The sequence below is a fragment of the Patella vulgata genome, chromosome 3 (assembly GCF_932274485.2).
Source record: "Patella vulgata chromosome 3, xgPatVulg1.2, whole genome shotgun sequence".
Classification (NCBI taxonomy): domain Eukaryota; kingdom Metazoa; phylum Mollusca; class Gastropoda; family Patellidae; genus Patella; species Patella vulgata.
In genome coordinates, this window is record NC_065881.2 from 71,898,810 (window position 1) to 71,912,510 (window position 13,701).

Genomic DNA, 13,701 nt, shown 5'->3' on the forward strand with positions numbered 1-13,701 from the left:
AGTGTGAGAATTATATCTGACCATATATATTTTGCCTTGGAAGCTCAGTCCAGTCATAACCAGTGTAATTATTTTTGCTGAATAAGATGGTTTTGGAGTCATATATGAGGAATTGAATTTTTTTTTTTTTACAAAAGTAGGATTCCATTGATTTCAAAAGATGATTAGGTTCATCATACTTCCTTTGTCTTTGAAATTGAAAATATTGATATTATGAATGCAGAAATGGTTTTCTATTTTAGGGTTTTGTTTCCACACCATCATCTCGTGAACAGATGGAGCAGCAGGAGGCGTTGTTGCGTGATCGTTATGTCCAGATATCTTCTACACAGAGAGACGGAGAACTAGGATATCCCCCACAAATACCCATTTCCCGTGATGGGGAAGAAGGGTATGCAGAAAGTCAAAAACAGTTAGCAAATCAACGTAATTTAGAAAATACAGACTTACAGCAATATTTCCGACCCCCGCCTAATCGAACTATTTTTGATCGTAAACAAACCCCTCCCCCTTATCCCTACACCTCTGCTACTTCGTTAGACACATCCTGTGGTAAACCATCTAATGGTTATTCGTCAGTGATACGCTGTAACAGTATATCTATAAATAGTGCTAAATCAGACTCGTCACACCGATCTAATTCACATTCTCGGACTTCTTCTATCTCTGCACCTATGTCTCCTGCTAGACATCTTCAACGTGACTCTAACAGTTCCCCACGACTTTATTCTGGGGCTACTCCACCTTCACCCCAAGATTTGGCCAATCCAGAGAATGTATATAATAATAATAATAAACAGCTGGATGTATGATACCAAACTATGGCTTTATAAATGTGTTCTAGTGATATGAAACTGTGGCTCAGAAAATATCTGAGTATAATATTGCAGTGACAACAAGGTGGTAAAATGGATGTGAAACTAGGGCTGTTCAAAGCCTGATTATAATGTGATGCGAAACTAAGGCTGGATGTATACATGTGTTTTAGATTGTGATAAAAAGTGTTCTTTCACGAAAACCCCCCAGCAGTTACTATGTTAGACAAATTATATCTGTGTTCTTGGTCTTTGTGAGTTCTAATCCTCTCTGTGCAGACAATTTAGTGTGGAAACCAAATGATATAATTACACACATCAAGTATGATTTTAAACAGCAGATGATAGCTCTGTAATATGTTATTATTGACCTTGACCCCCATTGCTTGACCTCTGCTCAACCTGTGTTGCTATGGTAACCAGCTTTTGTATTATTTTGTGAATAAAACAGAGACTGGTGCCTGGTAACGAGATAAGCATTTCATTAACAACCGAAAGAAACCTTTGTTACACTGCAGATAGATGTGAGAAACGAGAACCCATGTTGATTATAAACGTACTATTAGTAGTTTTTATAGAACTATCACAGTTCAAAGTGCTTCACATAATTCAACGTTCCAGATAAAATAGGGCTTTGGTTTAAAAAACAGATTGCTGCATCTGAGGAATATCTGTGAATAAACCATTCAATACATAATTGATCAAAATATATAGAAACAAATCTTTTAAAGATTTACCTTTTTTTTAAAAAAAAAGACTTCGCAAATTAAATTTTAACGATCGTTTCTTTCTGAGTGTTATGATTCTTAACTTTAATTGACATCAGTAAATGTTCTAACAGGAAAGGGACATATAATATATTATTTACTACTAGAGATACATGTATGATAAATGTGTGACATTAAGGTATGCATGGTTGTGACGTTAAATGTGGAGTGTGTGTGTACGTGCAATTTATTAGATGACATATATAAATATATATCTATATTATGCGAGTGTGTGTAGAAATGGTACAAGAAATCAAAGAACCAGTCATCTTTACGATGCGTATTTGTGATGAAGACGGTGTAATACGAGAATATCATCATGGTTTACATTTAAAATATATATCTTTCATAGATATAGAACAGTATACTGTAAAACAAGAAATTAATGCCAAATGAAATTAATGTCTCTTTCAGTTTAAAGTAACAATGTTATTGTCAATTAATTTTTAAAACCCAACCACATCCAGTTAAAAATACCATATTATGACCATCTAGAAATTTTTTATACGCCCAAATTTTCATGTGGGCGTCGTATATTGTCGTCGCACCTGGACATCCGTCCGTCCACAATTTTTTTGTGGACATTCTACAGGTCACAATATTCATCCAATTTTGACGAAACTTGATATCCCAAAGATCTTGGTTCCCTTCAATATTGGCATGTATCCAAAAACAACATCATGGATTATGGTCCCTGATTGTACGAAAAATCATGTTTTTAGCTTGTGGACATTCTTAAGTAGTAACACTTTTTATACAATTTTGATGAAACTTAAAATGTATGATTATAACCCAAAGATCTCGGTTCCTTTTGATATTGGCATAAATTAAACCGTAACTTCCTGGATTATGGCCCCTGATTGTACGAAAAATCACGTTTTTAGCTTGTGGACCCTCTAGTGGTCACATTTTTATCCGATTTATAAAATCATTTAAATGTATAACCGTTATAGTACACCTTAATGACAGTTGAGTTCGAATTTTGTGAAAATCGGACCGACACTGCCTGAAAAAATGTCCGCTCCCCATACGCAAAAATATGTCTAGAGGGTTAACTAGCAGACGATAAAAGTCAATGTTTATATTTCAACATTATCCGATTTTGATGGTACTTAAAATATATGTTTATATCCCAAAGATCTTGATTCCTTTCCATATTCGTGGATATCAGACCATAAACTCCTGGATTATTGCCCTTGATTGTATGAAAATCATGTTTTTAGCTTATTGACCCTCTGGAGGTCAAAAGTTTTAGCCCTTTTAAAAGAACCTTTTATATATATCACCGTTGCATCCTAGTGACAGTTGAGTTCGTGAAAATCAGACCGAAACTGCCTGACAAAATAACCCCTCCCTGTATGCAATAGTGTAAAAGGTTGTGGAACCTCTTAGAGGTCACATTTGTATCTGATTTCTATCCCAAAGATTGGGTTCCTTTCGAAATAAACGCATATCTGATCATAACTTCCTGTATTATTGCCCCTGATTGTCCGAAAAATGTCCTTTTGTTTTTAGCTTGTTCTCTGTTCATCTCTTGCAAAATGTGGGCATATCTTGCATGCCAACTGCTTGTTAATCTAACAAACCGCCAGATTTCTCATAACAAACTTTGGAAACTCTAATTCTTAAATTGTTTGGGAACCTGTATTATTATAGAGAGATAAACAATGAGCAGAACAGTAGGACGTTAAACCCTATTTAATTTCGATAATATTGTTAGTACTGGAGTTTAAACTGTTAAAATTTCTAAACTGATATGCATATTAAATTATTAGTATGATTAAATGCTGATTAAACATACATTATGCAAGAGCTAAATCTGCCAATTGCAGGTCTTTCTTTAGGCCTGAAATGTTATCTAAATTTTTACAAGTAATTAGACATTAATTAACTTATCCAGACCTTAATTAACTCTCGATGGCATCGCTAGCCTGCGATATTTACTGGATTATGATCCCATTTGATGCTCGACTTCCATTCATAATTTAATCATGAAATGGATGATCAAGACTGCTTTTATCGTACAGACTTTAGTAATGATGGTCGAGGCTAGGCCGAAATTTCAATCGCTTAATTCTCGGTTTCAATAAGACCAAAACTATTATAGTGAGAACTGCCAGCTCTTTATCTAATCTCCCATAATGTATCTTTAATGACAAAAAAATTTTGTGGCTTGCATAAATAATTGCTACTTTAAGTTAATACAACCCTTGTTATCTTTGTAAATGATTGTTTTTAGCCAGTTGGCTACATGCAACTTTAACTATAGAATTGGCATAAGTTAAAGCTACTCATCGTCATTTCGTCACTCGTCAGTGGGGAGTGAAAAGGTCATATCTGGCGTATTTTGTGAAATTCGCTATTTTGCTTCTTCAAAATGAGAATTTTCTTGTGCATCTTTTCATTTAGTTGACATATTTCTGAGCCAATAAAAAGGGTTCTTTTAGATATTGTTTCAAAATGTTGAATAATATCAATAATAGTAAAAATGTCATATTTCCTTGAAATAATCAACTTTGTATCATACCAAAGCATTACAATCAAGCGAAATATAGCCAGTATTGTTTTTATGGTTAGCTACATATTATTGAGATTAATGTTTAGCCACCACTGTGTGAAATCTATGAAATTGAAGCAGGTAAAGGTTAATTTATTCACAAGGTACGTCTTTGCTGTATAAATTGGCAAATAACTAGCTTTCACTCCTTATTTCTGCACTAGATGTTTAGCCCGATATGTGAAGTTAGCTACATACTGTTTAAAAGGCTACACATACTTTTTTTTACAGAAATATTTGGGAAAATCTTTGGGAATATGTCTTTTTACTACATACAACATTTTTATGTGAAAATTCGGTACCACATTTTGATTCTTGACCTTTATGTGATTTTTGGTGCTCATAGACAATTTCGCAAAACTTGGATACAACCTTTTTGCTCCCCACCGATGATTTTTCTTTTCTAGGACAGTATCTAATTTTACACAGCTTAATCCATGATAAACTGTTCCACATTCAATTTAAAAAGAATAACAATGGTAAATCATCTCTTGACTTGGAATCAGTCAAATTAAAAATATCAAGTTGATATCGTCTTCAGAGAATGTTGACATATTTTCAATTTATCATATCTTTGTAATTACGGAACGGAATTAAACCATTTTTTACTGCCTTAGAGAAATTCAAATTCATAATATTGTAGCTTGCAAGGAATGGAAAATCACTCAAATGATGATCAGAGGCTTTATTTTAATACAAAGGACACTGATTATTTATTTAAAAAAAAAAGAAATTAATTACTGTTAATTATCTTTATATGCCCACATTTTCATTTGGACATATATTGTCGTCGCCCTGTGTGTCCGTCCGTCCACATTGTGTTTGTGGATACTCTACAGGGTCACAATTTTTACCCGATTTTGACGAAACTTGAAATATAGGTTTATATCCCAAGATCTCGATTCCTTTCGATATTGACATGTATCAGACTTTTAACTTCATGGATTATGGAGTATGGACCCTGATCGTACGTACAATCATGTTTTTAGCTTGTGGACCATCTAGACGTCTTAAATTTTATCCAATTTTAAAAACTGTTTAATTATATCACTGGTACACCATAATGGCAGTATAGTTCGAATTTCGTGAAAATCTGACCGAAACTGCCCGACAAAATGTCCACTCCCCATACGCAAATATTGTAAAAGAAAGTAATATCAAGGTTTTGGACCCTCTAAAGGGTCACAATTTTTATCTGATTGTTTATATCCCAAAGATCTTGGTTCCTTTTTATATAAGTGCATATCGGCTCACAAATTCCTGGATTATCGCCCCTGATTGTACGAAAAATCGTGTCATTAGCTTGTGGACAATTTAGAGGTAAAATTTTTATCCAATTTTGATGAAACTTAAAATGTATATGTTTATATTCCAAAGATCTCAGTTCCTTTTGATATTGATGCATGTTGGACCATAACATCCTGGATTATGACCAATTATTGTATGCTTTTTTAGCCTGTTCTCTGTCCATCTCTTGCAAAATGTGGTGGGTGTATCTTGCATGGCAACCTCTTGTTTTGTTTTGAAGGATGTTATGCTAGGGTAATGTTTTTTTGTTATGTTACAGAAGAGAAATGAATATTGAACTAGATATATCAGTTTCTTGGAGGCATCAATTTCTTTGTTTTAAAAGGATTAATACATGTAGTTAGTTGTACTTGTTTGGAGGCCTATTTTCATACTGGAAACAAATGCATTACAATGTGGTATGTGTTGTGCAAATTGCCAAAATATATACCCGTTATGTTATTGTTTAGAATTACCATAAAATGAAATATTGTGTTCAGTCATAAAGATTAAGAATAATATTTTTACATATTACTCTGGAATTTATAAAGGACCTGACCTGATAATGAGATATTGAATAACAGTTTGGTTATTTAACAGTTCTAGTTCCAAAAGGCAAAAAAAGCTCTGGCCAATTTATAAGCAATTAAGTCAATTAATGCCTGCTTGATGTCACATTTTCTCAGTGGTTGAGAAATTCTTTTGTCCTGGTCTGGAATGATTGAGGTTCCCCAGTAGTCATACACCAGTTAATTTGATTCAAATGACTAAGATTAATCCCATAAGAGAATTGATTAAAAAAAATTGTTCTGGGTTTGTAGTCCACAGTTTACTGGTAATCACTTTATTATTGTACAGGAAAATAAATCTTTCCTTTTTGTCACTTTTTGGTCCATCAACAAACACTCCCAGGTCCCAGTTCTTAACATAACTTCTGAAATATTTGTTGGGATTGCAGACTTGCCAAGTCTCTCATGGAAATCCTGCAAGTCTCAAGAAATATGGATTAACACAGGTGTTTAGAAATCTCACATAATTCATGCCATCACAGACTTGACAAAACTTAATAATGATGCTTGAAAAAATTCTTGTTAAAGAGTCCACAGGGTCGCAACTGGCCAAGTTGGTTGCCTGTAAGCGACGAAACAGTGATGGTGCCAGAAAAAAATTGTTGCTCATAAAGAAAGAGAAGTGACTATTAAAGAGTAGTGCTAGACACTGTTTATTACAAAAATTTAAAATGTTTTAAATTCCAATCCATTAGTCAATTTAAAGAAACTACGATTCCTAAAAAATTGATTAAATAAATTAGCTTGGTGCCAGAAAAATGTCGCACAAAGCAGAGTGGCTCCAGACAAAATGTTTTAATCGATAGTCAATTCAATACAAATTTACGGTAATGAAAGTTATTTTAAATTTATATTATATAAAAGTCAGTGGATTTCAGGCACTTGATTGTGCCCACTAGAAGGCAAACTTTTATCTATGAAATTCATTCATTCATTACTGTTAACTTTATAAAGAATACACTAGTGCTATATTTAAACAAAAAGTGCTCCTTAATCCAACCAAAACATTTAACCTATTCTAGTCATAGATAACATTAACAAAGTAATGTAAATCCAAAGAAAAACAATCCATAGAATTATTATTTTATTTAGTAGATCAGATACATCTAATACACAATAGGCAAAGATTGATACAATGTTATTATAAGTGTTTGTCTTCCACTTCTCTTATGGGATTCTTCAAAACATCTGTGGACGTATATTGTCGTCTCTTGTCTCGCTGTCTGTGCGTCCACAATTTGTGAACACTTAATTGGCCACAATTTTTATCTTGGTTCATTTCAATATTGGCATGTATCGGACCGTTACTTCATGGATTATGGCCCCTGTTTGTACGAATAATCATGTTGTTAGCTTGTGGACACTCTAGACCTCACAATTTTGATGAAACTTAAAATGTATGTTTATAACCCACAAGATCTTAGTTCTTTCCAATTTTAGTGCAATCTGATTAAAATACAGATCTATATTTCGTTTCATTTTTTTATACTTTCAATGGCCTACACTACATGAAGATCTGACCAGTTGTAATGATAGGTCGTGTCAGAGGTCATACAAGCAGCTTTTGACCCTATGATGTCAGACATTTGATTAACCAATCAGCATTGATGTTACTAGTGGATTACCCACAGTTCCGTGCAAAACACACCTAAAGATCGCCGTAACAGACCGTTTCATTGGCTAAGCCCTTACCCCATTCAGAACACATCAATGATAACTCTTCCAGATCCTAGTGTAGTAAAGACAAGTAAAACGAAATTTTGAACTATAACAAAGAAACGAAATAGGAGCAGTGTTTTAATCAGATTGATTTTAGTGCATATTGGATCATAACTTCCTACATAATGGTCCCTGAAGGTACGAAAAATCATGTTTTTAGCTTGTGGCCCCTCTAGAGGTTACAATTTTTATCCAATTGTAAAAAACATTCAAATATAGCACCTTTACACTCTAATGACAGAGAGTTCGAATTTTGTAAAAATCGGACCAAAACTGCTCGCCAAAATGGCCGCTTCTCATACACAAATAGTGTAAAAGTATGTAATACCAAGGTTGTGGATCACATTTTATTTCCGATTTTGATGAAGCTTAAAATGTATTTTTATATCCCAAAGATTTCGGTTCCTTTCAATATAAACTTCCTGGAATATGACCCCTAATCGCTTTTTTTTAAAAATTTGTTCTCTGTCCATCTCTTGCAAAATGTGGGCGTATCTTGCTTGGCAACCGCTTGTGGATTAGAAATGTATTCATGACTAAGAAATACAGAATTATAGACTAAAAGTAATTCATTCTGTTATTTGAAAATATAGCTGTATAAGTTTTGAAACTGGTTGTCAAGGCTCATAATTTGCATGTGCATAAGTAATGCTTGCTCACTGAATCTGAACTAGACTGTTTGCCATGAGTTTTGGCTCAGTTCAATTCTTTTCTGAAATGTAATTTTTGGGCTACATAATTTACAATTATTGCAGGCAATAGTTTTTTTGTTTTACTACATTATGTATATGCTATTTGAATATGTTATGGTATGGGCCTTCAACGATCTACAATTAATGTAAAATGGAATGGAAATATTGATGAATTTGAGAATGGTTATAACCTGGCTAATGATGTTCATGTCAATTCTTCTAGATTTATGAATTGGTTATCAGCGCACAATTATTACATCATTATTTTGTATGTATGTCATTACTTACATGTATTCATGTTTCATTGAGCAGAAAATTTGCAGTTTGTGAGTTTGGGGTAAAAAGGTCATGAATTTAGGCAACGCATTTGCATTTTCTTTGCAAGTGAATTACCCTATCAGATTCCAATGTAAGAAAATGAAATGTTATTTCCGAAGAAAATTGCATCTCTTTGAAAAAGAATTTGCAAAGATAGAAACATTGATATGTAACTGTATTTATATTTTTAAACTACATGTAGAAATGGAGGTTTGTTATTAAAGGATTTGGAATGAATCTGAATGAATTTTAGAATATATTATGAAAAATGAATGTAGGGCCTAGCCCAGGTACAGACAAAAAAGCAGAAATAATGCACTTTTTTTTTGATTTTTTTAAATGAATTACCATGAAATGGTAATGTGATAGTGATGTCCCTTTGTTAGATCTTTTGTTATGTATGGTATAAATGTATCTGTTCATCAGTTGTCAGATTTAAATAAATTTTACAAAATTAGAAAAAAAAAAGTACAAGAAAAATGTAGGTTGTTTGTTACTTGAAATTTGTTGTTTTGAAAGATTATTAATAAGAATAATTATCTCAATCATGTCTGAAAATTATATATTTATATTTTTTCAGAATTGTTTTGAAAGATTCTTAAGAAAATTATTAATATACTGTGAAGAATGTTTTTTTTTTTTTTTAATTTAATAAGATTTCTGATATATCTGTATATGAATATATATGAATCTATAATTGTGTGAATGAGTGCTTGGCAAATATCAGAAGTTAATAATAATTGTGAGAAATAAATTACAAATCTGAGTGAAAAGTTACAAAAAATTAGAGAGAAAAAGTCTCTCTCAATCTATATTGTTTTTTTTCTGCTCCAATATCTGTGTTGTGAGCTGTTAGATAAAATAAAATATATGAAATTTTAATGTAGTTATTTTTTTTTCCTGTCTAATATTTCTCCTGGCCTGTATGCTCATAATTACTTGTACTATTATATAGTATTACCGTAAACATACTAAAACATAGCACACTAGGCTAACTGAGCACACAGAAAAGAGTACGTTAATTTTGCATCAAAAAGTATTCAAAGCAGCTTTGGTGGCGGCAAAATGTTTTTTTATTTCACAGAATCAAGGGATAAATAAACTACTAGACTGCAGAATTTCAGAAGCCTCCTATGTTGGCTTTCTATAGATACAAACCATAAACGAACTATAATGTGGGCGAATCGGGTTAGGGTAGGCTCACTCTGCACACAATAACCTCTAGACTAGCTTTGGTGGCTCGAAGATCTTTATTTCACCAAATTGACAGATGCATAAGTTATGAACATGCCACAGTTCTTTGCATTCTTCGTGGCGTGGTTCGTGGGTTCAATAAGCCAAGAGTATTCCAACACTGCATCAAAAAAACACCCAAACCAGCTGTGGTGGCAAACTGTGTTTTATTTCAGAGGGACTGTAAAATTCAAGAAGCCTCCTATGTTGCAATTTCGAGATATATTATCGTAAACTAAAAATGTTGGGAAATCGGGTTAGGGTAGGCTCACTGCACTCGCAGTAACTTCTAAACTAGCTTTGGTGACTCAAAGATCTTTATTTCACCACATCGACATATGCATAAGATATGCACATGCCAAATTTCATTAACTTTCTATGTTGGCTTATCAAGTTATATCATCGCAAAATTCCTAGCACCCCCTATTTGGAACTTGCAGTCTAGTAGTTTATGCATCCCTTGATTCTGTGAAATAAAAAAAAACCCAGCTTGCCACCAAAGCTGGCTTGGATGGTTTTTGGTGCAGTGTGGGTTTACCCTTTGTTTATTGAACCTACGAACCTCGCCTCGAATCCGGGTGCTTGGAACTTTGCGATGAATATGATTTAACTCGATACGCCAAAATAGAAAGTTAATGAAATCATGCCTGATGCATCTGTCAATTTGTTGAAATAAAGATCTTCAAGCCACCAAAGCTATATAGTTGAAAAGTTATTGTGTGTGCAGTGAGCCTACTCTTACCCCATTTCCCCCATATTTTTATTATGTTTACGGTAACATCTCTCGAAAAGCCAACATAAGAGACTTCTGAAATTTTGCGTTCTAGTAGTTTATTCATCGCTTGATTCTGGATTCTGTGAAATAGAAAAACAGCTTGCTACCAAAGCTGGTTTGGGTGCAGTGTGGGCGTACCCTTTGTTTATTGAACCCACAAACCTCGCCTCGAATTCTGAAGCTAGGAACTTTGCGATAATATAGCTTGATACGCCAACATAGAAATTTAATAAAATTGGGCATGTTCATACCTTATGCATCTGTCGATTTGGTGACAAAAACATCTGCGAGCCACCAAAGCTGGTTTGGAAGTTATTGTGTGCGCAGTGAGCCTATCCTGACTTGATCCTCCATATTTTTAGTAGTGTGTGTACGGTAATATACAATGTGAAATGAAATGAAATGAAATGGGGTTTAACCTCCTACTGTTCTGCTCCTAACCTGGGCTAATGAAGACGGGCATACACCATACAGTGTGCTATGAGGGAAATTTTGCCCGGACAGCGGCACTACGGCCTACTCTTATATCGAATTCCAACTGCAAAGGGATCTTTTACGTGCACGCTAATGTGTACACGGGACCTCGGTTTTTCATCCCATCCGAATGACTAGACAGCTTTCCTTGTCAGTCCCTCCGTCCTGCATCACTGACAAGGGAGAACCCATGAGGCTTCTGGAATTTTGCAGGCTAGTAGTTTATTTATCTCTTGATTCTGTGCAATTAAAAATAATTTGCCATCGGAGCAGGTTTGATTACTTTTTGATGCAAAATTGGCGCACCCTTTTCTGCATGGTCAGTTAGCCCAGTGTGCGAAATTTTAGTATGTTTACAGGAATACTTTTTTTTTCTTTTTTTTTGTTTGTCAATTATATATACTTTGCATTAATATGTCTTAAAATGTTATTTTCTAACATAAAGGTAACAAAATTTTCGTGATAATTATAGGTTTTTATTGGCGCTAGGAATATGTTTGCTAACTTCATTTCGAATCCGGGTGCTGGAATACAATTACAATTTATTTAAATTCTAATTTGTTTAATTGAGGGGGCGGGGGGCTGCCAATAAGACATGAATTTGGAATTTAGAATGACACTTCTGGGCTTTCGTAAATACGGGTGAGAGAAAGGCGTCACGTGTTCCTAATGATATTATTTATAGTTTTATGGCCTACGTGCAATTATGTGGGCTTGGGATTTTAAACCTATTCAAATAGTTTGATTTTCAATTTTTTCCCCTGTTGATAACAAGAAATATGACGCTTTATTTCTTTTCTTCCAATGACTGAGTTTTCATATAAATAAGGACAAAATTTCAGATACCCTGAAAATATTCACTGATAAAATCTTGCAAAAAAAATGAGCTGATATAAATAACGATCATGCAGATAAAATTATTCAGCTTCAAAACACCTTTTATGTGTATATACTCGTCAAAAAAAGTGGGGGATATTGAAAAGCAAATACCTATGCAGTTTGTGATATGATAAATAGTCATGGATACTTGACATGCTTGGAGAGTATGTTCACAGAACTTATCGCCCCAACAGAACCACTGAGCTGCACATGCGACACCCAATAGCGCCATGCACGTGGGAGGGGTTCATTGTCAAATTTAACACTTCAAGGAAGGGTTGATGAAAACTGCCGCGTGCTGGTTTATCTATCCATGTTTGCTTTCCTATCGGTTCTTGCATAAGATTTACTGTTTAGTGTATCTTTGCTTTAGTGTGTTACGTTTAATTTGATCGGGAGACGTGTTCGTCGACGTCAACGTCAACCGACAACACTGCAAGAATTGGCCGTTGCACTGCAAGAAGAGTGGGTCAGATTGCCCTAAATCGTGATTGGACGGTGGATTAGGAGCATGCCACGGCGAATTGCTGAATGTCAGAGGATTGGTGGAGCAATTACTCATTATTAAGACAACAATCAACGTCCATTTTCACTTTTGACGGTGTGTCTCTTTGCGAGTGAAATGGGGCCGTCAGATAAGTCGCCCATAAGAACTGTTTATGTTCACGTGTAGGCAATTGGTCTGTTATTAACATACACGGGTTACCTCTAATAAAAACAGCAGAACATTTCCGCAGTTTTGTATTGTTTCTGAATATCCCCTACTTTTTTGACGAGTATATAAGACGGTTTGATCTATTTTATAAGGCCAACTTCTAGTTTGGCCAAAGGTCACGAGATGTTCTAATGTAAACCGGGCTAACGCTAATCCCAGGGGTGTGGTCACCCATGATTTTGCATGAGGAACAAGATCCCGTCCGGGTCCCCAAAAAAACAATATTTATATTTGTGTGCGGGTTGGGGTGGCAGTCCCTCCCAGTGTCATCGGGTAATATTGGGCTGTGTTTGACACGGATTGAGAATTATGATTATAATCTTGAAAACCGCATTGACACCGCGTGATTTTTTGCCATTTGCGACTGGGCGCAGAAGGTTCTAGGGACCCTCGCGCATAGCATACGTTGAGGAAGCCATATTACAAGGGAGGTAACTTCAGTTTCCAACCTTCATATACAGACAGACAACCTAATGTTCTGCTAGTGATTTGATTTGCCTCTTTGCTCGGTTCCAACGTTTTCCCAAATTTTCTTTGATCTGAATGCTGCCATCACAGATGGAGTAACGCAACTGGTCATGTCTGTATCAGGTTGAACATGGAAATTATGTGACTAGTGGTTCACAAGCCTGGAAATAAAGCGCATATCACAGACATTGTTTTAGTTGATATTGAGAGAGAGAGAGAGAGAGAGGGTGTGTGTGTGTGTTAATGTCCACTCGACACAAACTAGGTCATTTCAGGACTAACACATGGTTCAATTTTATTTCAACAATTCGCTTGCACGTAGGGGTCTTTAGCAGCGGGAGGAAACTAGAGGTCCCAGAGAAAACCCATGAGGTTGGACAGGCGACCCTACTCCTTGTCACGTACAATCGGGCAATCGAAATCACGCCAGTTG

The 13,701-nt window shown here is 34.9% G+C and overlaps 1 protein-coding gene across 3 annotated transcripts in view; it reads left to right on the plus strand.

Moving 5' to 3' along the window:
* Positions 1–9,606, plus strand: part of LOC126814738 (uncharacterized) — a 107,066-nt gene extending 97,460 nt beyond the window's left edge. For all 3 annotated transcript variants that reach the window (XM_050540111.2, XM_050540110.1, XM_050540113.2), the window contains one exon: positions 243–9,606. In XM_050540111.2, the coding sequence (XP_050396068.1) occupies positions 243–812 (570 nt within the window). In that variant the 3' untranslated portion in view covers positions 813–9,606. The remainder of the gene's footprint in view (positions 1–242) is intronic.
* Positions 9,607–13,701: the final 4,095 nt, after the last annotated feature.